The sequence below is a fragment of the Leguminivora glycinivorella genome, chromosome 16 (assembly GCF_023078275.1).
Source record: "Leguminivora glycinivorella isolate SPB_JAAS2020 chromosome 16, LegGlyc_1.1, whole genome shotgun sequence".
Lineage (NCBI taxonomy): Eukaryota > Metazoa > Arthropoda > Insecta > Lepidoptera > Tortricidae > Leguminivora > Leguminivora glycinivorella.
In genome coordinates, this window is record NC_062986.1 from 8756358 (window position 1) to 8783104 (window position 26747).

At 38.1% G+C, this 26747-nt stretch overlaps 1 protein-coding gene across 2 annotated transcripts; it reads left to right on the forward strand.

Annotated features, from left to right (window-relative positions):
* Nucleotides 1-1730: 1730 nt before the first annotated feature.
* Nucleotides 1731-26357, forward strand: LOC125234692 (growth arrest-specific protein 1-like). Of its 2 annotated transcripts, XM_048141038.1 has the most exons (3): nucleotides 1731-2000; nucleotides 16925-17158; nucleotides 23731-26357. In XM_048141038.1, the coding sequence occupies exons 2-3, from the start codon at nucleotides 16928-16930 to the stop codon at nucleotides 24199-24201; spliced, it is 702 nt and encodes a 233-aa protein (XP_047996995.1). In that variant the 5' UTR covers nucleotides 1731-2000; nucleotides 16925-16927; the 3' UTR covers nucleotides 24202-26357. The 2 variants fall into 2 exon arrangements, with proteins under 2 accessions (XP_047996995.1, XP_047996996.1); XM_048141039.1 differs by lacking the exons at nucleotides 1731-2000; nucleotides 16925-17158 and adding an exon at nucleotides 17255-17424.
* The last annotated feature ends 390 nt before the right edge of the window (nucleotides 26358-26747 follow it).

The window sequence follows — 26747 nt, forward strand, 5'->3', positions numbered from 1 at the left end:
TGAATCGTGAAAATCATTGAAATGTTCGCTGGATCGACCTTCCGACCAGTGTTGTCACATACAATTTGAACAAAATGGTAGACCAGGGTGAAAAAATAGGTAGAAACTGGTAGACTTAGAAACGAAAAATAGGTAGATCTACCTGTTTTAATACCATCTAAGGTAAGTCCAGTTTTAATGATTAAAAATGATCAGTGTCATGTCATTGTCAAATGACACTGACCATGGAGAATTTTCTACAATAGTAATATTTTAGAAAATAGGTAGATTTAGGACCGAAATAGGTAGACAGGTAGACGGGAGGCAAAATAGGTAGATCTACCTATAAATAGGTAGATGTGACAACACTGCTTCCGACATTACGGCCTACCTGAAGTATTTACCTACTTATGACTTCGCAATATTGAGCACACCGTTGTCTAGGTATGTCTTACCAAAAATTGTTGTTTTCATTACTGAAATACCGAAGGTTTCTGAACCCGAAGTATTTTTAATAATCTGCTTGATTGGTTAGACAAATAATAGTAAAGTAGTACGTGTATTGAAATAAATAAATAAATAATAATAAATAAATATTATTATCAACGAAATGAACTATTTTAAAACATTACCTATAATACAAATATCTGTGCTCATCACACAAATAAATGTATTAAGTAATATAAGATTTTTTTTCTCAGCTCAACGATTGTTAATAGGTTATAATTATTGATATAGATCGTTGAGTTCAATTAAGAGATTAAGACGTATTAGTATTCCACAATTACTGTAGAAAACCAATTTATCTAATTGCAACAAACGTTTAAAAATAGCTAGCGTAAAATTAAGCACAACATCAAAGCGTCTATTCCGAACACCAGCCAATTAAGTTGCAAAAATAATTAGTACATTGAATGAAATACTCGACAGCACGCTATCTGTGTATCAAACCGGAGGCAAAAGCATGAAATTATTCCCCGCCGCAAGCCCGTAACAACTCAATCAACGCAATTTTAAAATAAACTTTTTTTAAACACTACAAACATTGACCGAAGCGAACAAAAAACACGGCTCGACGGCGAAGGTCTTAATAATGACTTTCTCGAGAACTCGTTGTGGCAGCGGGCAGGCCAACCTGCACCTTACAGACAATAGCTCGGGGAGGCTCGGCAAACCCAATGGCTCAGGACTTCTGTGCCAACACACTCAAAATTCACAGCGGCAAGGCGTCAATAAATTAATCGGAAATGTTTTAATTAAGTCCTCATACCTGCACGGGGAGGGTTACCCAACTTAAATAAAATAAAAGAAGGTAGGTAGAGACTGAATAGTGAATATGGTGATTTTAAACCCAACGGTTTTCTTAACGAAGGAAATATAATAAACAGATGAGCTTGATCGATCACTACTTCTACCTACTCACAAGTTATAATTATTGATCATCTTTTTTCGTGTACCTATCGCATCATCAATATTCTAACGAGGTAACATGTCAGTTACCGAAAAATTATCTGCATTAATCATTTATGTTTATCAGAAGTCCAGTAGAGCTGAAGACAGCTCGAACATTGATGGACCGGTTGGTACTCAAATAAAATAAAAACGTATCTATTCCGCTGAGGGCACGCGAGAGGAGGGTGTAGGGAACGGGAAGGGAAGAATATGAAGCTGTCATCTGGCTTGGCATGCCGGCGCGAGTTCAAGCCGACGCCGTGTCCCGCGTGTCCGTGCCTCTGCACAACTCAATCCTGCTCATTCTGCTCAATCGTAAGCGCGCGTTCGGGCGAGCCGCACGTACCTCTCCGCCGACGCACCTACTTACCACCGAACTTTACGTCGCTACCAAAACAATAATAGTAAATGAAACTGTGCACAATTGTTCTTTACCAGTGACCGACGCGTAACTAAACACTCGAAAACAGTGATAAATGTTGTGGAACACCGTTGGAGTTAACAAAACACGGAGTTCTAAACTTTCCAACGAACGAGCCATGTGACTACGGCGGGAACGAGTAATAGCTGTACGTACATTTTTACTTTATTGTATTGCATTTAAAAATAGAAGGATGAATGATTGCATTCCACTTGCAGAGATTGTTTCAGTGAGCGCAGCAGAGTACACCTATTCACATTTAGGTATTCGTGCTTAACGCCGGTAAACCTTATTTGATACAAACGTTTTATAGAATAAGTTAAGTAATTATAAATATGTATAAACACAAATGAAGACCATGATCAACGAGCAAAAAGTTTTCGCAAAAGCTGCCGCTGCTGAAAATTCCTTATACGCTGACAGAATTATTTTTACAAATTATAAGTATAAGAGTAACTCGCGTCTGTCTTTCTTGTTGCTCTTGAGTCTTCACGATTAAGCTGCTGAATAAATTTTTATTATCAATCTTTATCATTGTCATCAGTCGTTGCAAATGTTAGTATAAAATACCTAGATTTTAAAATGTAGAGTCATGCAGATTAATCCAAATAGACGTTCTGGACCTAGAATAAGTAAAGCTTGTACTCCTTATGGGTACTAGATAGATGTAACAGATACTCAAAGAATTTGTTTGCCGGGCCGGGATTCAAACCCAGCACCATCAGCACCTCAACTGGAGCTCTACTTGGTCACTACGGTTGGCCAGAAGGCAGCTGAAACGAGAACATAAACATAAGTACTTATACTGTGACTTATACAATTATTTTATAAGTAGATTCAGGTATTTTTTGGTCGCTTAAATAGCCAAATACTGGGTATTTTAAAAGCTGGCAGCCAAAAACGCGATTTTCTACATAAATGGTACACCAAGGGTCACTACATCATATTTCCCTCAATAGGGAAAGATTTTACGATAGAAGAATTAAACCAAAACATAAAATTTCACTCAGCGATGGGCCAATATCAGTCCATAGCCGTTGGAGCCTTGAGATTTGATAAAAAATAGAAAATTGTGAAGTCTATGAACAAGTACACGGCAGATTACTTATTCAGGACGGAACTGCACCGGCGTCGTAAATTTAACGAAACAATGAATGCAAAGGTGCAAATAACAGGTATTGCAAACCATGATATACTGCATACTAAAACCGATTTGCATACGCGTGATAGTCGTAAAGCATACAAATAGCTCCATAATATGACTTGTTAGGTACTGATTCTAATGCGTTGTCCTCGCTTTTTCCGTGTCCTTAGCTGTAACAGCGACGTGCACAGAACTAATGAGATGGTTCAACCGCTTGACGTAAATATATTGCGCAGTGATGCAGACATAATGTAAGGACCTAATCTACATCTTTGAAAGGCTGTCTACACAAGTAGTTATGGTCCCACGTTTTAATCAACCGTCCGCTACCTCAATGCATCTGATATCCAACTTGAATACTGATTAAGTCGTAAAAAACTTAATGTCACCAGCTTATGACATTCTAAATTGAGATGGCAAGGGAATAATGGGAGTAATAAGGGGTAGGCGCAATCGTAAAATCGTTTAATGACTTTATTCATAGACTCGATTAAGCACTCATACCTACCTCGGTTACTGAGTAAGACCAAATAAAACACGCTTTCTGATACCTATAGCGGTTTGTGAGGTATTTTGCTGCAGCGATAACAACAGCGGGTAAACAATGGCATTGGCGGGCATCTCCCAGCGATAATACAAGGATGATTTGATTTATGTGTTTATATGTTCATATTCTTTGATGAATACTTTTGCATGTTAAATTGTATGTTGTTATTTAATGCATGTTAATTATAAGATGTAATGTTTTGAAAAGAAGTTGCCCGCCGAGTTTCTTGCCGGTCCCATAGTGGATACCCCCCTCCCAACTGAGGGGGGACTGAAATCTTCTCGAGGCTGAGGCGTAGGGTTAGAGCCGGCGTAGCTTTATTTGACGTTCATATGCGCATTGTAATATGCCTACTTGAAAAATAAATATTTCATTTTCATTTCATTTTTCATTTTCATTTATTCAAGTTATTTTTAAGCGCACACTGCGTACGGTTGCTTTATACGATAGCAGGGGCGGCTCACTCCGCGATTCTATTGCCGCGCTACAAGTACATGCTGGCGGCCGCGAGTTCGCGGCCTAATCAGGGGTGGCGCGCGTTCTCACGGAACGCACGTTCGCACTTTCTATTGTTACTTTACGTCGCGAGTTTTTAAGGTTCATATGCGATCTCCGCGTGTGGAATGGCTAATAATGCCTAGTTAAATAGACATCATGAATAAAATAGGACAATCTTACACAGATCTCAGTCCCACGGAAAAGTTCAATAAGGCTTGTGATGTTGGGACTTAAACAAAAATATATAAATATTGTATATATAAAGTACCCAAGACTTTAATATAATAGCAATTATAACATTTTATCTGAGTATTAATTCGTTTTAATCCATAAGCAACCCTATCGTCCGACGCTGCGCATGTGCGGCTCGTTTCTTTGTTAGAATTTTGTAGGCATTTAAAAAGGCGGCATTTTGTGAACATCAAAGCAATGGGCCTTCTGTACTTACTTGTACTATTATATATTCTGTGACGATAGACGCAGCGTTGCACGCGAGAGATCTTGGTAATGTAGAGAAAATGACAATTTTGTGACCGGCAAACCATACGCATAGCGTTTGATTACTGCGTTTAACGTTGTCTTAAGTTTTAAAACAACCTCACTTAAGTAGTTACTTAAAGTAGTTACATTTTTATATTTTATTAAATAAATTGAAATTGAATTGAAATTGAAATTAAAAAACAATATGAGGATTTGTAACAATCAGGTCTTTAGGCTATTGAGTAGACCAGGTTCTCTGTAGCTCGGTAAGCTCAGTTTGATGTAAGTCACTGCACCTCCAATTTGCATAATTCTAGAAGATCCTTATCTTCTTTTGCCTGATGGCCGATCCCAAGGTAACTATTCTCGTGTTTTTACCGTGTTAAAACTTAGCGAATTCTTCCGTCCTTCAGTTTCTAAGCCATTCCTAATTATGTGTACAAAACACGATTGTTTGTAGCTAGCCTGACGTACTGGCCATAAAGCATTCTCATTGGTATTCGGCGCCAAGTGATTTATGGTCCTATCGATACGAGCTGCTCATGCCAATGTCCTGGCTTACCTGTAAGTATTGTCGAAGCCTAATGGACGCGTAATGTTGGGTACTGATTTGTGGGTACTTAGATTTATGTCTTATATGGGCATAATAAATATTAGTGGGTAAATTCAGGTATTATAAATTCATTATACGCGATAAAATCCATTTCGTTAATTTTATTTCCTGAGCCAGCCGCGGTAACGGAGGGAAACATTAATTTCTGGTAAAGTTCTATTTAGACTTGAAAGTTAAAATTGAAATGTTGCTTTTTCCGTAAGTTAAAAGTCGGCTTAAAAATTAAATTGGTAGCGAATAAAAAAGTCTTTTCAAGAACATGCTTTTCTTGTAAATACAGTCACCGTAACGAAAATTTCTGACACAATGTCATTTGTACGATGTAGAGTACCTATTCCGTCGAAAACATTGAATTCTGAAAGAAGAGACTACGAAGAACAACATACGTACTTACTATGTATACTGCAACATAATGCCATTACTATTGTATTAACTCCATTTTTCCTGTTTACTTACGAATAGTTCTAACTAACAAATTCTAAGAATTTGCAATTTAATATTATTTCCAAATTAAGCAATAAACCCTGATTTATTTACGAGGTGACACGGTACGAAAAGGTAAAATGGTGGTGCATTTTATGACCGGTTTAGGAGAGTGCTACCAAAACGGCTCGCAATATTGGAGTTTGTTATGACTTCAGTCACGTATGGGATTGGCCTCTTTCCGTTTATAGCTTTTTGGCGTTTTGTTTTGTGGGCATTGGATATATAAAATGCCAATTGCCAACTGAAATGAGCATATGACGAATTTTATGGTGGTGAAAATTATGAGGTGATAAAGTCATAATATTGTCTGCATCTGATCGACGTTAAACCCGAATTAAAAATAATTTCCTGAAAGTTGGTCCGGAAACTATGTAATGATCATCATTATTGCGCATTGATGTTCTCCACTTGATTTGATAGTATAATGACTGTACCTACCGTGTTACTTAATAACTAAATACATGTTGTATCCAAATCCAACTTTTGTATTAAATACAGTGCAAACGCAAAACCAGTTGGTTTTAAAAGCTTTTGCAACAACGACGTGGTTAGGAAAACGTAAACTTCACTGACAAGACTAAGAGAATAGTTTAATATATAGTCATAGTTCGGGTTTAATTAAGGCTCATAAAAATATGCGTCTATGCAACTTACTCAAAAAGATGTCCCTTAGCTCTTATGTTACAGGATTAAGAGTATCTTTAAAGTTAAACATGTGTGCACCAATTTTTACCCACGACGGCGAAGAAAGAGAAGGTATAATTATATTTTCACCACACCAACTGATAAAGGCTTTCTTTGCTATTCGAAAACAGATAGCAAAATTGCATTTTATCCACAAGAGTGCAAAGTAATTTCATACAAATTTTAACTTGATGTCTAACGCTGGGTGTTGGAATTCACGTATAAATGATGATTTTGAATCATAAACGTTAAATAAATTGAAGTATTTTATTTATTTTGATGTTTTACAGTTCATATTTTCATAGTGTTGGTGTGGTGAAATTATATTAAATGAAATGAAATGAAATGAAATATTTTATTAGTAACATAGTGTTATAAGTCGCAAAGAAAGAAAATATCAATTATTAATATTATTATCATAAATATACACTTAGGTACTTACATATATTTTTATTATGCGTTTAGTTACCCACGAGGGTGGTAACTCACTAGGGGGCGCTGCAGTAAACATTTGTTTATGCAACCAATTTTACCAATTACCTATATACTTTACTGTACTTAAAACTACCTAAGTATATCAGCTACGTGATGCACCTTTTATTTCACAGGCACAAGTGTTTTATTTAAAATAGAACTCTTTCAATTGCATCTATGCACGTAGGCGCACGGACCCGCTACATTCAAGTTGTCAATTCGTTATAAATGGTCGATTCACAGCGTTTCCCTGCAGCTGCACGCCACATGCCACGAATTTGTCTTCCAGACAACCTTTTCGGTGATTTATGATCTCATACATCGCATTGAGATGTCAAGAAACCAGAATTCGAGATTTTTTTGCCCAAAACTTTTTATTATTCCACGCTAAAGCTGCGCTTCAAGTGTTCGGCAAGATTATTAAAAAAACTATTGCTGATCCTGATCCCTTATCTTTTGTTCTGTGGGTCTAATGGAGGCTAATGTGTTTCATCTGGATGCACAATTGGACAATTACAAGAGGTTTAGGAATTGCTACCTGAACCTATTTGGTACCATCCCTTTGTCTGACATTTTAGAGAAACGGCTCCTGTGTTTAGCGGGGAAAATTGCTGCTTGAGATTTTTTAACTATCATTTTAATCTTTTACGAGTATAATTATGGGGCAGCTTCTAAGTAGAATGCGAAGGAAGTAAAATGGACATCCATGTTTTTATTTATTGAATTTAAACATCAAGGTTATCCCTATCCGTATATTCTTCGTATTTTTGTCTATTTAAGAATACTCGAGCGTCACCAAAAATTGTCTAGGATTTAAAGTATTTCCTTTCCTACAAATATATTTACACGAAGGACATTGTTAAGATTAGATACTTGCATCACAAAATATCCCCATCCCCACATTGCATTATTTCAATACAGGTGCAATGTGCAATTGTGCACCTTGCAAAATAATCTTGACTTAACAAGTAGATAATTAAAATGCAGCGAAGAATTCGCTTTAGATTATCTTAATTTTTCCACAAGAGTCCTTAAAACTAATGTGGACGGTCCACACAAAACTGACGTCTCATACAAAAATGTTGTATTTATTTTCCTCGCTAGATGAAAATTCATCCTCCGGGGTCCACATTGACAACTAATCCCAAGATTTGGCGTAGGCACTAGTTTTTACGAAACGACTGCTATCTGACCTTCCAACCCGAAGGGTAAATTAGACCTTGTTGGAATTAGTCCGGTTTCCTCACGATGTTTTCCTTCACCGAAGAGCGATTGGCAATTATTAAATGACATTTCGCACATAAATTCCGATAAACTCATTGGTGCGAGCCGGGGTTCGAACCCGCGACTTCCGGAACGAAAGTCGCACGTACTTACCGCTAGGCTACCAGCGCTTTATCCCTAGATTAACATTATAGTTATGTTTTTACATTAATCCATGTTTAATCACTCAGAAACGTCAGTAATTAAGTAATTAAGTTGGATTATTTTCGATTTTTTTTTGTGCATGAAAATGGTTTTCGTTTCTTATTAATTCAAGTGACCAATTATTTTCAAATAATTAATTTCAAGTGACCAATTACAGACCCATCTCCATTTTACCGGCCACATCTAAAATTCTGGAAAAAATTATTAATAATAGACTTGTTCAATACCTAGAGAAGCAGGCTCTATTAGCAAAGACGCAATTTGGCTTTAGAGCCAATTTATCAACCGCAGATGCTGTACACGAACTAACGGACTACTTAGTTCAGGAACTAGATAAGGGTAATAAGACAATCGGTATCTTCTTGGACCTTGCAAAAGCATTTGACACCGTTTCTACTGCAATCTTACTGCACAAGCTTGAATTACTTGGTATAAGGGGCACACAAAACAAATTAATCGCGAGCTACTTAGACGAAAGAACCCAATGTGTAAAAATAGATAACATTATCAGCTCCGACTTAAAAAACACAGTTTTTGGTTTACCACAAGGAAGCGTTTTGGCCTCTACCCTATTTTTGGTTTATATTAATGACTTATGCAATCTAAACTTAGACTGTGGCAAAATTATTTCATACGCAGATGATACTGCCCTACTTTTTTCCGCAAAGTCAACAAATGAGGTACACGAGCATGCCCAGCACGGATTTAATATTGTAATTAACTGGCTAAAACTTCACCTACTAACATTGAACTCTGACAAAACGAATTTTATAAGTTTTGCCATGCGGAAATCCTACCCGATTCCCAATAATCTAAAACTCTACGCACATACTTGTGAGGATACGACAAACAACCATTGTTTATGCCCGTCTATAGCCTGTACAGATAAAATCAAGTATCTAGGAGTGATGATTGATGAAACCCTCTCTTTTAAAAATCATATTGAAGTACTGTGTAATAGAGTTAGGAAATTAATTTATGTATTCAAGAAACTTCGTTCTATCAGTGATCACAACTTAATCAAGCAAGTTTACTTTGCCCTGTGTCAATCGATATTAACATATTGCATTTCATCTTGGGGTGGCACAGCTAAAACCACTCTATTAAACTTAGAAAGAGCCCAGCGAGCGGTGCTAAAAGTAGCTACTTCCCGACCTTTTTTATACCCTACAGATCTTCTTTATCAATCATGTCAAGTACTAACTGTTCGTCAATTGTTTATTTTAAGCGCAACATTAAAGCAGCATGGCCGAATATCCTTCAACACAGATTATAATAACAAAAGGCGGAAAGATATCGTTTGTATTCAAACCGTACATAGAAAACACGTTTTCTCATCTAGATTTTTCGTCTTTCTGGGGCCATTTCTGTACAACAGGTTAAATGCAAAATTAGACTTATATCCACTTAGCTATGTTTGTTGTAAAAGTGCTCTACGACGAGGCCTGCAAAATATGACGTACGATGATACAGAAAAGTTACTTATGGTTGTAAAATAATTACCTATTGAATATACAATGAATATATATGTAATGTAATAGTTCGGAATCTACGAAAATAAGTCTTGTGTTTATTTTCTTATAAGTTTTATTTTAGTGAATAATTAAAAATAAATCACTAATTTAGTCCTTCCTCTGCCTGAAACACAGGAACTATCCTAGCTCAGGCATTTGTATAAAACATCTCTTATATGTATAACAATTCTTAGCCTTTAAGAACAATCACTGTACAATTATGTTTTTATTAATAAATTATTTGTATTTGTATTTGTATTCACGTCATACAGTCATGTTAGTATCTGTTCGGAAAAAGAAGAGTCGTGGAATGTATTGGACTTCTCTTTCCGAACAGATTATAATATCCTATCCAGGGAGAAAACTGACTATGTTTGCGTGGAGAAATAGTCGTCCCCTTTCCTCAGAAAGTCCGTTGGAGTCTGGCGTCAGTTTCGCAGCGTCCATAACTCAGTTATGAGCACTTCAGTAACTGTATCTGGTGGGAATGAAGCGCAAATGGCTCAGGTTGCGATGCAACGGTTCCTTGAATCTAAGAGCCTTCGGTATCAGGCTTGATCCTTATGTCTCCTTTGGTATGTAAGGTGCATATTTATAGATAAGGGCTTTGCGGAAATTGAACATGTTTTCCGCTATTCTTATCATGAGAGTTATTAAGCTCTAGAGATGTTGACAATATTAAGCTATTCTAGCTTTATAATTTTATCTTCATATAATACCAGTTATCTAGTCCAATTCAAACTTTAAGATACGTTAAATATTAGCTTAATATTAGTTTTACGCATTATGGTTGGCATGGTGGATGGAGGACGGGGAAGTGGCCATCCACCGACCCGCTGGGTGGACAGGTGTTAAGAAGGCCTGCCAGGGATTAACACAGGCGCCTATTATGAGGACTGCAGAAGACCGTGCGGAGTGGAGAGCTTTGGTGCGAAAAATAACGACCTCATGTGGTCGCGACCCTCAGCCATGAGGAACCGAGGAAGAAGAAGAGAAATATTAGCTCTAGATACGATGTGAATCGGATATGTCAGTATCAAGACATGATTTTGTTTGAAAAGACTTTCAGGTACCTACGTATTAACCCCTCGTGTGTGGATGCGTCAAAACTAGTGGGTTACAAAAAAGTCGTTCCGGAAAAAATTGAAAAAGATGACCTATTTTTACGCACGGATACGTGCCTGAGCATACGATGGGTTAAGTACCTAATTTTGAGCCTCTCTTATGCAATCGTGGTGGTATGAAGTGCGCCAATGGAGAACATAAGACTCGTGGAATATATATAGGGTATTAATAATGAACATTTTGTGACTCTTCTCTTTCCACACAGAGTATGCAACGTTATCAAAGATATCGGAAGTCCCATTTCCTGTTCACTACTCAATGAAACAATCTTAACAGCTGTCGCTACGCTATATTTGAGAGATCATAACTCAAAAACTGATAACCTCATTACAAAACGCCTACAACCGGCAAATCTACATTCACACCAAGATTGCTAATTTTGAGTCAACAACTATTATAACTTGATATCTGCAGGTCTCCATTCTCAGTTGATTAGTCTTTAGCATTGTGGGCCAGTGTTTCTGGTCACGACAAAATCAACACATAACGCAATGCACGGTCTTATCACGGGCGATAGTGTTATCTAAATCACTTGTTTTAGTGTAATTGCTGTTAGGCTGTTTCGTAAGAATGAGACGATATCAATGCTTTTTGGTGATTTGAGACCATGAATGAAGATAATAGTACATTACAACACAAGTGCGCAAAAAAACAAGTTCGCAACGAGTAGCGACGAATTTAGAACTCAATCGAATGAAGTTTTTAAATCGACATGACGAGTTACGAATTTCCTTTTCGCGCGTGTATTGTACCTACTTACGACGTTTTTCAGTACAGTACAGTACAATGGCCCTCTGAAGTTTCGACCTGACAAGAAATGTACCATACTTACTAACTAATCGATGATTGATAATATTATAATGTACTATACTTACTTTACGAACCAGTGCGAAAATAATGCACTATATGTACCTACTGAAAAGTGACTTATGAAGATATAGTTAACATACTTAGCCCCACTTGCACCAACTTCCAGAAAAGAGCGTACACCCATCTTAGAGGCCGCCAACTGTGATCGCTTACCATCAGGCGACCTGTCTGCTCGTTTGCCTCCTATCCCAGTAAAAAAAAAAACACTTAACTCAGGGTTAGTGGGCTGTCATCTGTCAAATTCCATATAAAATGGAGGGTTAACCCGACGATTGCATTGCAATGCAAGAGGTGCAAGTGGGCCTTACTTAATTTTGCAATTAAAACTAGTTATCAAAAACAAAAGAAATATTCGACTCATTTTAAACTGTAACACTTATCTTTTTCTCGAAGGACAGTAGTTCTACGAAGCAACTTTAGCTTTGCTGCCTCCACTAAAGAATTCTATCTCATTCTGAACAAACATTGGTGTAGTAGCCGGTAGCTGTTTGCGCTATCAGTTGGCGCTAAACGACACGCAATAATGAGCGGGACGTGTTTGAGCGCTGGTTAGCGTGCGCGGGAGTCGATACGAAGATTCCAAAGTATTCCGAACGTTTTGGATTTTTTGTGCAGGGACTTTGTCGCTAAGGGAGCTAAATTTGAACATTTTCTTGTTGGTTAAAAGTAGTTTCAAATAAAAGTAGTGTCTATTTGTACAAAGTTCCTTTATACTTAATTTTAAGTGGGTCAGCAATATTTTGTATCTGCGCCATAAATACCCACCTTCATAGAAGTTTGCACCGGATATATAACATTAGCGCAGGATTATCAAAATAGTCTAACTCTATCTTCTCGGTTTTATTTTATTTTATACTGGAAACAATAGATACAGTTGATTACTCTATACGTCAAGTCTCTTCAAAAAGTGGAAGGATTTACAAATATGTACTTCATTTCGTGAACATTAAATTTCTCTACTCGACTAAAGTGTCCGTGGACCGGTCGAGAACGTTTTGAAGAGCAGTAACTATGTATCACCATTTTTAGTTTGGCTATTCGAAACTGTATCCCAAAGGCATAAGTTCTACAAATATCTGATCCAAAGTTCCAAACTGTTACTGTTAGAATATCTTGTTGCATCTTCACCTTGCACTTGACCGCTGTGTTGACTTGTCTTGCTTTTCACACTCGTCTGCTAAACGCTAGTCCGTTTGGATTGAACGTAAAAATGTCGCCACATTTCTTGGATCTCGATTATTAGACGTTTTAAGTGTCATGTCGTGAAAGAAAAATGTCGCTAGGACGTCACGTAGTCTTTCTTGTCAGTGTCACGAGTAGTTCTTTGAAATAATCGATGTTTGATTTTATCTTTAGTGGTAATATTAAGCTTTATATCAAGGTTGTGCACGTGCTAGTTTAAACCTTAAATTCAAAATTATATAATGGACCCTTTAGTTTAGACTAGTAGATCGCAAAGTTTTTTGAACTTCGAGGTTCCGACTCAGCTCACAAAAACTGTCAAACTCTGGACCCACCTCTTGATCTTCCTAAAAAGAGGGGCATTATTATGTATGGGATATCGGTCCGACATCCGATATCGGATCGGATAATGTGAAAACGCACTTAGGCCCACTTGCACCAACCACTTAGTGGGCCAAATTCCAAATTCCATATAAAATGGTGGGTTAACCCTTCATTTTCGTTGGTGCAAGTGCGTTGGGAATGTTAGGAATCTTACGGCCCAGCCACGACATTGGTTTAAGCGCGACAGCGGTGAGCGGCAGCCATACGTGCGAATGAAAAGTCCCACCGCTGTGTCTCGCTCCAATGTATGGTCGGCGCTCACCGCTGTCGCGCTTAGACCAATGTCGTGGCTGAGCCTTTAGGGTCACTTGCACCACCGAAATTGGAGGGTTAACCCACCATTTTATATGTAATTTGACAGTTGACAGTGACAGCCCACTAACCTTGAGTTAAGCGGGTGGTGCAAGTATCAACTAAATTAAATTCCTAAAGTTTTGCTACTGCAAAGGAGAATGTTATTGACGAAGATCCATAACATCCGTAGTGATATTTGCGCATAAATAGCGAAGTAAATCGGTGCCATTACGTTGCTTTGCTTTCCCATGGTGTTAATTTACAATGACGAATGACAACATGGACAACATTGAACTGACTAGACAAACTAAGCGTTTCTCATTTAACCACTTGACAGTCCTACGATAGCATAGTATCCAAAAAAAAATTCCGGTAGACAGTCCTACGATACCTTACTATCCAAAAGAGGGGATGGAGACACAGTTGATTAAAGTGACATCTAGCGAAATATTGCGGCATTATTTACTTATTCTCTTGATACAATAACGTAGCCTAACTACATAGTTTGCTACAAAAAGTATAGATGGCAGTGTACGCTCGTTACTTAGTGAATGAAAAAATAAATTCGGCAGTGCCTTGTCAAACTCCGCGTGTTTGTGTTTGATTTTGAATTTGTTTAATTTTTTTTGGATATCTTCATGAGAACTGTATGTGTTGGTTGTGGTATCATTATAAAGGTAAAATAGTATATTTCTCTAATACGTAATAAAAAAAGGGGTCATCGCTCAAAATTTCCTGTAATTTAAGTAATAGTCAAATAAAAAATTTCTTCATTTTTTTTTCAATTACATAAGTTTAACCTTGATTTATAGTATATGATCATACATATTTTACTATCACTATAATTTTATTTCAAGTACTGTACGTTCATTTATACCGAAGTATTTATTTTTTAACTATACCTTGTGTAGTTTAGAAGATACAGACGTTTTTGTAAAAAGTTGTGAATGCGCAGCGCGCTGCGCGCGTCGCTTAAAAACCCGGACGGTTGACCGGAATATGGTCGTGCGGGCTGGACTGTCAAGTGGTTAAATATCACTTCAGATGTACCACGTCGACTAATAATTAAACTAAACAGTGGCACGTCTACCTGACGTCGCTAGCCTTTATTGTTATACAAATAAAGTCGACATTGTGTCTCTCGGACATTGTTATTGTAATTTAACACTTGAGGTAAGAATTGTGGACATCTCGATTGTTATGTTTTCTTTTGCATCCAGGCTACGGACGATGACCCTGTGAATAGGGTTAGCAAATGTCTTAAAATGTTCGATTTTCTACAGATACATGTATTTTGAGAAGTAACTATTGACAATCGATAGTGAGCTACAAAACAGCCACCATAATGTGCTAATTTTCTCAGGGATTCCTCTATTGTTACTGAAATAACTGTCTAAATCGCATGTCTTATAAGAGTAAATTTAGATAATAAAAAATACTTATTCTCGGGTATGATTAGGTATTTTTTTTATTTACTTACTTCTTGGAAAATTATGGGTATTTCATCATTAACTTCAATTGATGAATAGGCAGCATTCGTCACTCCATCAATGTTTCAGTTTTGTATTTTTTTTGGCCAACCCTATGTGATTCTGTCAAGGGATGTCACTTCATAAGCACACAATAGAATTGCTCTTATTTTCTGAGCTCATAAATAATAATGAATATAATGATTCGCCGAGACACGTCAATGCGTAGGATTCACAAATCGCTCGTGGAAACATGTCGCACAGGCATTAAATGATAAAATTATGTTGTGAGTCACAACTCTTTAACTTCTAGGTTAAATTCGTACAAGTGCGAAGATAAGAACGTAATGATAGATAAGTGTTAATTTATATCCTGTTTTATTGCACCTCAAGTGTCTGTTATTGAGATATTTTTAACATTTAGTTAATAGAAGTATGCCGCCAGTTAGGTACCTAATACACGCAGGCAATGAGTCTCAATGAGCGCATGGTTATAAGCTATTCAGTATTCACATTAACGTCGAGTCCATTTGTGAAAGATCCTTGCATTATCCCTGCATTATCATGTTCAGATTTTGATAGCCTCACCGCGGTTATGATGCTTATTTGCAAGGGGCACAGGCGGTGCTATGAAAATGGTATGACGTTATGATTTTCCCGATCGAGTGACCGTCGCCACTCAAAAAAGACCCATAAAATTAAATAAGTCTCAAATGTAATCTCTCAAGTGTCATCCCTACCTGACCCAGGTTCCGTATTGTGCCGCGTGTAAGTTAGTAGCAAGTGCCCGGGACGTGCCTCGATTCTGTTTGTTTTCGTGCGCCCGCGCCTTCCGAGAACGGCAGACATGTCGTCGAGCCGTTTATTATTATTAAATGTTTATTTATTATCGAGTTGAGATGTTACATTTGCTATGTCATCCGTTTGGGATTGTTTATGAAGTAGCTTTGAACAGGGATGCAAAGGATTATCTTGCGCTGTTTGCTTTCTTGCATTATCTTTTGTGCTTATTTATTTTTTGGTACTCGACGATGGACCATATTTTGATAGGGGAAAAGAAGTAAATTTACGTATGTAAGCATAACAATCCTTTAATTCGAAATAAATAGACATACCCAAAGCTCTAAGATTATTAGAGACTCAATTCGAAATACACGATGTGTCAATTTGTAAAGGACGCACATGATCTCCGAACTTTATATATTTACCTTTACCACAGAATATATAATAATACAAGTACAGAAGGCCCACTGCTTTGATGTTCACGAAATGCCGCCTTTTTAAATGCCTACATTTTTTTACAAAGAAACCAGCCGCACGTGCGCAACGTCGGATGATAGGGTTGCCTATGGATTAAAACGAATTAATTACTCAGATAAAATTTTATACTATTATATTTAAGTCTTGGGTACTTTCTAGGTATATATACAGTAATTTAGTTTAAGTTCCAACATCACAAGCCTTATTGAACTTTTCCGTGGGACTTAATCAATAGTAGATTTGTGTAAAAATGTCCTATCCTATGGTACATATTTTATTTTACATCGCATACGAACCTTAAAAAAAACTCGCGACGTAAAATAACAATAGAAAGTGCGAACGTGCGTCCCGTGAGAACACGCGCCACCCCTGATTAGGCCGCGAACTCGCGGCCGCCGGAATGTACTTGTAGCACGGCGATAGAATCGCGGAGTGAGCCGCCCCTGCCTTTACCCGACATAGCGTCGCATCTCGGGATGTCTTGTTACATTACAGTGTCACCAAGATTGTGTGTAGATATTTGGCATATAGCACTCTCAAATCTGACCAGTTAAAATCGTCAAGCTATCTCTTCTTAAATGTGTCCAGAGATTTTATCCGGACTTTTCCCTTGTTCCCAGGTAATGTGGCTGCTAGCGGCTCTGCTAGCAGCCTGTGCTGCGGGCGCGGTGAGCACGCCGTGCTTCGAGGCTCGCACGCGCTGCGCCTACCGCACCGGGTGCGGTGCTGCGCTCAACAACTACATGATCCTGTGCAATGATGTGCTTTCTGAACCTACCAGCGTGTGTCCCAAACCGTGCGAACATGCGCTTATAGCGCTTATGTCCACAGAAGAAGGAAAAGAACTGATGAAGGTGAGACATTTTTTATCTGTAGTTTCGTTGCGCATACCGCACCGGTAGCGGCTCTGCTAGCAGCCTGTGCTGCGGGCGCGGTGAGCAAGCCGTGCTTCGAGGCTCGCACGCGCTGCGCCTACCGTACATGGTGCGGTGCTGCGCTTAACAACTACATGATCCTGTGCAATGATGTGCTTTCTGAACCTACCAGCGTGTGCCCCAAACCGTGCGAACATGCGCTTATAGCACTCATGTCTACGGAGGATGGAAAAGAGCTGATGAAGGTAAGAAATTTTCTTCTTATCTGTATTTTCGCTGCGCATACCGCACCGGTTGCGGTGCTGCGCTCAATTACTACATGATCATGTGCAATGATGTCCTGTCTAAGCCTAAGTCTAAACCTACTAGCGTGTGTCCCAAGCCGTGCGAACATGCACTTAATAGCGCTTATGTCCACAGAGGAAGGGAAGGAGCTGATGAAGGTGAGACATTTTCTTCTTATCTGTGTTTTCGCTGCACATACCGCACCGGTTGTGGTTGCTGCTGAATCTGAGAATTCTGAGACACAGGTTAGCGCAACAACAAAACATTCATTTAACCACAATTTAAAATTACCATAAAGATTATTCCAAGTGTGATAAGCTCTTTATAGCCCATCTTTTACGCTTAAATTTTACCGGGGCCAAAGTTCGACCGTGTCGAATTCACTCCTCATCAACGGTTGTTTATAGTCTATCGCAATTGACCAACACCAATTACATCTGGTCCCCCATTACTCATTACAAGGGGTTTAGTCCATGCGATTAGAATGAAGATGTCAGGGGGCCTACCGCGAACCATGTTCGACGTTGTCTGTCTTGTAAATTTGTACGTATATGTGACGTGGAGCGTCGTTCGCGGTACGCCCTCGGTACGAGAGGGGTCTTGTTTGGTAGTCGCGTACGCAGACGCCCCGCAATAAAATCTAATTTAGACGTCGTCAGGCAGATTTGTCGGACACGACGGCAACAAGATCAAATCGCGGAGGGTCGCGGTTGACGACCTCGGGACGTCACGAATAAACAAGCGTGGAATGGGGTTTACCACGGTACATGTGGGAAATAGGTAAAAGTTACCTGTATTAAGACGATACAGGAGGGGTCAATTCTCCATACAAACGCTCTGGACTATTTCCTTCCTGGTTTTTGAAGATAGAGCAATGATTTTTTTCAACACAGATTATTATTATTTTTATCTGTGTCGGACCATTTTGATTTTTTTTATATTTTTATTTTTAAAGACGCTAGAGCCAACGTAAAATTTCCAAAAACGGCCATTTTCATTATGGCGCAAAAAAAGGTCTGATACCTACTCAAAATTGGTAAAAATTAGCCAAAAAAACTAAACGGTCTGACATAGACTATTTCATTGTTATTCTGATTCTCAAATTTCGTTCCGATTGATTAAGTTTTGAAGGAGGAAACAGTCGAGAGCGGAACCTCGATTTTAAAGATTTTTTCGCAATATCTTTTAACTGAGTTGTTCTTAATGAACAATTTTTTTTCGATAAATCTAGTTAATAACACTAAGGACTGTATCGTTAAGTATAAGGACAAAACAAACCTCGTCTAAATGTTGACATGTGCATAATTTTGTATTATTATGTTCCGAGAGTATGATCTTAAGGTATTGGTAAGTACTATTTGATATAAGAAGGTCTGATATGTTTTTATTTTAGGGATTTTATGGTACTTTCATTAAGGTCTAGCAAATAAATTTCGGACAACCCCTATCTGGCTTAATTTGAGAATATTTCAATGACTCTTTGTACGATTTCAACAAACAAAGGTTAATATGCTGCCAAAATATATTCTTTAAGAGTCCTCTTCATGGTTTTTTCAATTGGGTACTTGTAGAATAAATGCGGCGAATTTATATAATTTAAAAAAAACGCAATTTTGAGCAACGTTCCGGATTGCCGTAAATTTTTGATGCTAGCAGGATGAGAGAAACAGATAAAAAAATTAGCCATAGGCCAAAGTCTAATTGACATTCATGGTGTTTGAACAGTGCTTAAACCAGATCGATATAAACAATGTATGATAGTCAAATTCGACATCAAAGTCGGAGTTAGAGTAAGCACCATGCCACATTCTCTAAATGGCCGCCATATACACAGATCCTGAACTATATTTTTTTTAAATAACAGTGGCTAGACTATGTCCAGATATTCTGCTTTGTGGATCATGTGTCGTTGAGGTTCGCACCATACAATTTTTTTTCGCAATCGTATCGTCTTTTAGGCACTTTGTGAATTTTCTAGTAGCATTTGTCCGGAATCGTAATTGGTACTCGGGAGGATTAAGTCAATACTGTCTAAACCATATGCTTTACGTCGAGTTTCTAGGACAAAATGTGTACCTTATTATGTGCCTTATTAAGCCCATGGCTTGTTATAAGAAAAAAATATAATAGCAAATAAATACGGCTACTCAAAGTTGTCTTCATACTTAACGATACAGTCTTTAGTATATTTAACTAAACTTCCCAAATTTAAAGGTTTCCAATTCCATTTTATCATTTTCGCTCCTGTATCGTCTTGAACTAATTTTACCTGTTTAGGTGCTTACAATTAGGGTAAAGTGTTGCATCGTTATGTAAAGAAAATATTGAGCATGTGGCGAGCACTGGCCGATTTACGATCTGATGTACGATCCGATAAAATAAAAATATATATAAATCTGATCCGACAAATAAAACTACCTTCGTATTGTTAACTTCTTACACTTATTACACTTATTAATGGTGTTTCCATCTTTCTACACATACGTTCATTATTTGCAAGGTAAGGCCAATAAGTAATAACACTTGTGTTTGTAAACATCTGAACATCACCTGTTGTTTAATGTTTGTTTTGGCAGTCCGAATTTTTGTTGGAAATTCAAGCACCTGTTTTTGTTTATACTTAGTTATTCGGTACTTCTTTATATTTATATGAGCCTAGGCTAATAGGGCACTGAGTGTCCCGCTGCTGGGCAAAGGCCTTCTCCTCCCTATGCACATACTTATCCCGGTCCCGTTAGCTGCAAAAGTGAATGGCGAATTTATCTATCAATTCATTCATAATTTCTCCTTGCAATTTTGCAGCTCACTATACAGCTGTACACTTTGATTTAACAATAATCACGCTGTCTCCATTCAACAAAAGCACAACACTGTCATAAGGAAATGCCCGCAAAGCTGATGAAATTTATGTAAGTCGTTTTAATAAAACTATCCGAGGCGTACATTCGTACAAGATAAAACTGAGACCTCCCAGGCGCAGCTTTTTAGTAAGAAAAGGCGGGCAGTTAAGTTGTTTTATACGTACTTCTTACCTTTAAATTCAAGGTAGGAGCGCAGGTGGTGTTTTCACACCGGCATTATAATATAGGTACATTATCTTGCACACGTAAGGAGCCTCGGCCTCGCCAAAAGTTTCACGAGACATGTTGCATGTAGCGAATATTGCTATCGATTCATTAAATATACGATGTAGGTGGACTATAATATTTTGCTTTATATGGAACGTTGCCATTTACCTTTACTCGCGTTGTGTCATGCTAAAGTAATTGTAATTGACGGCAGCGTAGGTCTACGGTTTGTTTTTTGCTGTTAGGTTAGTGTGTCATCCTCTCCAGGTCGCAACCAACTCTATGATTCAGTCAAAAACTTTTGTCGATCCAGTTTAGATTTTTTTGAATTTGCCTTTTCTAAACATATCGCGAAGGTCTACAGCTCACAGAGAATCTCGTTTCAGTATAGAGCTGAGCTGACTACATTCGAAACATCTCACACGAAAAACAAAATTAATGTACTTACATTGAGGTTTTTTTATAACAAATAGTAAAACACATTTAATAGATTCTTTGCGAGAATTTCCGATACTCTTTCTCACTAGCGTGATAAGCGAATCATTGTTTCATTATTCGACTTAAAAAAAAAAAACATTAAAGTCTAAAAAACAATAGTCATTAAAAGTGCAATTACAATTACAATTGCCAATAAACATTTATTCAGTACGAAGAAAATTAAAACTTCTGTTTCCACCAACTATCAATAAATGTGCAAATGTTCTCTGGAGAAACATACATTAAACAACATTAAAACGCATCATTGATTCGCAGCATGTCAATACAACTTGCAAAGTGCCTAGCCGTGTAACTACTGGTTCAACTTTTTATCGTAATGAAATTACATCCTTATGTACAGTCAGTTGCATTGCAGAGATAAATAATAATAATAAATAAATAATAAATATTATAGGACATTCTTACACAGATTGACTGAGGCCCACGGTAAGCGCGGTGAGGGCCACGGTAATGATTCCTTGTCTAGGATGTGTGCTTGTCTATGTTTTAGAGATGCCGCAGTAATGCCATTCGGCTACGGCACCTGAGCAACATAATAAATCGTATCATCGCTGTGCTTCATTGGCGAACAATATAAACATTATGTACGAATGTCATTCCGCACATTCGGTATTCGGCCTAGAGACCCAGCTGCGGTAGGTATTCGGCCAAAATCACTATTCGGGACATCTCTAATAATATTGCAGTGGGGGTCACATCTCTTTGTTGCTGCTGACTGTACGATGTAAGTGGCCTCATTTAAAAGCCTCAGAGATATTCCGTCGGCATTCATATTTATAAGGGCAGCGTCCATAATTTAGATTAACATCACTTAAAGCCTTAATTAGTAGAGGCGGTGTGATTATTGTTGTATTCGGGCAGGGTTATTCCCGATAGTTACCACCAAGTTGTTAACAGTGGTAGTTTACCTACTGTGATTTTTATCTCTCTGTTAACCAGTGAATTTTTTTAAACATTAATTTTCAAGCAGTTCACTGGAACACTTAAGGCACAGTATAATAAAGACTACTATCGTACAGTATGGCCACTCCCGCTCCCCGCTGAAAGTGCCGCCCACCCCCTCTCGGTTACCGACGTTACCATCTACGTTACCGTCTGTCAAAAACGCGAACAGTCGACCTGTCATATCTCACTCATACAAGCATACGCGTTCACCTACACGAGCTTAGAATGTGTGCTCGGAACGCGCCTCTTTCATAATTATATTTGATCGCCAGTGTCCGAGATGTGCTTAAGCACTTGTATTTTTTTAGGACTCTACAATACCTTACCTACCCTATGTTATTTAAACTTCTTCTAGTATTGAGCATCAACAAAATTTTGGTGGTAACCCTCTCTCTCTCTAGTTTATTTGAGCCTTGATTTTTACTAGTCCTAATTTGGTATTTTTTGTCCCGAGTTTTGGAAATCTGTATAGATAAATCCGTCATTTTCGTTTGGACCTGCCCTGTACACATTCCTGAACCTAAGTGCACAAATATTTTATTTCGTGGTAACTACTCGTACTGCTAACAATTCTGCACTGCACTCTCTTCTATTTTATATCCTGCTACCCTAAGGTTTTCTAGAAGGAAGGAACAGGCGTCCATAGGTTACGGTGACCGCTTTCCATCAGGCGGACCGTATACCTGTTTGCCACCGACGTGGTATAAAAAACCGAGACCACCACTATTGCTACCTTTATTTCATTGTAAATCTGTTATTTTGAATTTTTGATTCGTTTTTTTGTTACGCTATTAAGAATATTTCCTTATTGGTAACAACTTTGTGGTAACTAGTGGGAATAACCTCTAGTATCGGTACAGCGGCCTTGGGGCTTGACGTCTTGATTGGAGATGGAGACCCACCGCGTCGACTCTTGCGCAGGTGTTGCCCACACAAAAAACGCGTAAGTCGGCGGCCGTCATTAGTCCCATCCCGGCTAGGTATGAAAACAATTGACCGGAAAATTAAACGGATTTTGGAAGTCCGAATTTATAACGCTCCGTAGAGCTTCAGTCTTTTGTTTTGTTAGTTACAGTCAAACTATAAGGTGATAAAAGTTTTTACGACAGTTAGAGCCTGACCAAGCTTACTCTGTAGCAATTCTAGAAGTATTATAGCAAAATTCAAATGTGTTTGAAATTATAGCATTTAAAATACTGAGGCAATTAACGTAACTCCTAATTAACCATACTACGTAAGAGGTCTTTAGACCCCCTACTGTAGTGAACGTGATAACACTTCCACGCGTTGTGTTGTGCTATTAAAATCATGCTAAGTGAGCTTGATCCAACTCAAAATTTTCAGGTTCAATTAGTGTCTTAAGCTATTAAGTAAATACATAGGTATCACTCTGACTTCCCTTCCAAGATGTGTGTAATACGACTTTTATTTCTTATAAGAGATAAGGTACGAGTGCCTACGAACGCAAAAACATGGGTACACAGACACTAGTAAAGAATCCAGTGAATGAAATGCATCTTAGCATCCGGCCTCATCGCTGCACGACGCCACGTACAATATTTATTAAGACTTTACAAAATGCGATGTATTTTGATGGTGGCTGGCACGTTTCTTAATTCGTAAAAACTTTTTACGAGCGTGAAACATATTATGCGATACCGACCGCGGAAATTTATGAATTTCTCAAAAGTTTTATCGATTATAAAATAGAACGAGCGTCTGCCGTTGAATAACGTGAGTCTTTCTTTGTTGCAGTGCGAGTGTGAAGACGAGTATTGCCTGGAAGCGAAGTCGCGGATCGACGTTTGTCGGCCTTCGGTTCTTCGCGGAGCCGCGAATGCAACGAGTTCGTGTCGTCTGTCACAGCTGATTTGCACAGCCGATGCCCAGTGCGCCACTGCGCTCGGGTACTACCACCGATTGTGCCGCGCTATGTACCGCGGCAGAAAATGCTCACACAAGTGCCTAAACGCTATAGAAATTCTAAGAAAACAGGAGAAAGCAGCGCCTCTCACAGGATGCCAATGCGATGGCAATGAGGATTACGACTGTCCTCGGATGCAGAACAACCTGGCCAGGCTCTGCTTCCACAAGAAGGTGGACCCAATAGACAAAAAAACAACAGTCGTACCAGAAGTGATTCAAGTAGGCAGCAGTTCCATTGCCACTGTTTCAATACGGCTGCTAGTATTATTAACATTTTTCAGTTCAAAATTCTATACGTGATAGTTTTATGGGTCTACCTCAAGTATTAGATATAATTTAATTTTAGATTGCAGCAGCAATTGTTTTGAAGTACAACTTTTGTAAATATGTAAATGAGAATAGTATAGGTTAGTAAGTCGTAATAATTAGAGTCGGAGTAAGTGAGGGAAGGCAAGGTAAGAGACGTAGATGCCAAGATGTTCCTATACCTAAATGCAGTGGGATTGACTTGCATGATAGTTGTTAAGAGTTGTTTCCTTAGAACTGGTTTACTCGGAACGCAATACACACGAATATAAGTATACCCCTAGAATTGGCTACACTTATGTATCTGTACACTGGAACAATGTGGCTGGTTGAATCATAAAGGCTGAGTCACAAAGGTGTTGTAAACCAGCTCAAAGAAATCTCAGACTCCGGGCTGTTGATACTACTTGATACGGTGTTAAATCTTAGGCCAACGCACGCGCATAATGCAGGCAATCTCGCATGATAGAGGATAGCCGCGCCGCCCACAGCACGCATGCGTCGCGCGGGCGTCGCTATAAATACGGCAGCGCCGGTGGTCCGGCGACAAATGCTAGGCTGTTCCCGCCGCGGCGCCACGACGATTGATCTAACATCCCGGCACTATTCCCCGTCAAACACAAATTTACAAATCAACGTTTCAATCTGTCCTTATCCATCGCATGTGCTCTGACGGGCGTTTGAAAGAAACGGAAGAGATATTGAGGTCGGGAAGTGGATGCTCTAATGACATAGTCGTAGCTAATTCCGGTGTGACACTAATCGCTTGCCTGATGTAGGGCGGATTCTGTAAAAATATTTTCGTATGGATTCCAAAGTCTCATTAGCATACCATGTTGTTTCATATTGTTTTTGAGCGACATTTTTCGCTAATGAATGGGTGAGAGCAGGTTTTCATGTGTCAAAAGTAAAAAAAGAGCATAATAGGAGCTCGTTTACAAAATGTATCCTATCGCTGCTACGTTTTTCCTTATAGGCACGTAATAAGTTTTCTACCCAGTTTCGTGTACTTGCTTGCCGTAGCCGTGTCCCTCTTGCTCAATTTAAAGCGAACGGTTTAACCGTGGTCCCTCCGTAATGAAGAGGTTGGAACCGGTTTGGTCCAAGCGCCTATTCCGAGAGCCACCAAAACGAGAGCAGATCTGTTTTGCACCAGTACGAACACATTTAAGGTCCGTTAAACATTATACGAAAGGGCAAGAGCTTTTATAGAATCCGGTACTCGACTTTAAAGTAAAACCAGAACATTACGAATCCTTATTGACATGTAAAGTATTCGTTTTTCTATATCTGTGAGCCATTCATATCATATCATCCTGTTTGTTTTCTCATGATCTTATTTAAATAGCATATGTACACGTAGAACTTTCATACAATTTTGGATAGTTCTTGATAAAAGTACGTAGAATATTTAGTATGCGTCTCGCAATTGTATAATAATGTTTCGTCGCCAATCATGTCATTCTTTATGCGTAATGAATTGACTTGACGTCCGGCATACGAATGAACCTTACTTATTTTCGCATTACGGTATATCGTTGTAGATTGGCGTGCGAACGTACTCGACAATGCATACAAGTATAGAAAACTACCGTAGTATTTCAATACCTATACTATACATATATTATAATATTTTTAATCAGTAATCAATCAGTGTTTAGCTTTTCTTTTTTTTGATAACTGTAGTAATTTGCTGATATTACGGTACAATTAAATGCTGTTTACTAAATCTTCGCTATTTTTACGTAGGTACATCAGATTTTCAGTAATCAGTAATAGACTTGTAGAACTATAGTTTGATAAGTTTTTCTGATTGTTTTGTATATAGCATTTATAAAAATAAGACAAACATAGAGGCAGTTTTGTGTGAGTATGCGAGGGTTGATGTGCAAGAAATAATTTTAGAAAATAACTTTAATTCCTTGGGATTCTGTGTGACTGCAGTTATAGAATAGATTATTCTTTTATGAATATTCGTAAATATAATACCGATTAACCACAGTTTACCAAAGTGAGATTATTAGATTAGTGCGTAGATAAAAGTAATGTAATATTAAGTACACAACGTAACTTAATACATTTTTACAATGTCAGTAATTATTGAAAAACGTACAAAGTTTTTGGAATTACAAGAATAATTAATAATTTATTGAATTAGTTTAAGTTAGCGTAGTTAAGAGTAAGTAAAAATTGTTGCATTTGTTCGTTTTGTAAAATTATATTAAGGATTTATATGTATTTATTTTATTGTACTGAAATAAAAATTGTTTTCTTTATTCTCTGGTTTTCTTGTCAAATATGCCAATCCTACTCATACTAGGAGCTAACATGTTTAATTAATACTAGGACCTAACAGAAAATAGTATAAAGGATCACTAAACAGTTCCACTGAACTTGGGGATCGATTGTGACGTTACAATTTGTTATGAGCGTTAATCGGTTTCGACACGACATTGAAGATAGGTCGCGATGATTGGTGCATTTACCTAAAGGGAAATTAATGTCGTTCGAGAGGTTGTATCAAAACCAGATCAAAACCT

What these genes read in the sequence shown, in the direction of transcription:
- LOC125234692 (XM_048141038.1), top strand. Translation starts at nt 16,928, where the DNA reads ATGTGGCTGCTAGCGGCTCTGCTAGCAGCCTGTGCTGCGGGCGCGGTG. An exon ending in AAGGAAAAGAACTGATGAAG is followed by an intron (nt 17,159 to 23,730) that starts GTGAGACATTTT and finishes TCTTTGTTGCAG; the next exon opens with TGCGAGTGTGAAGACGAGTA.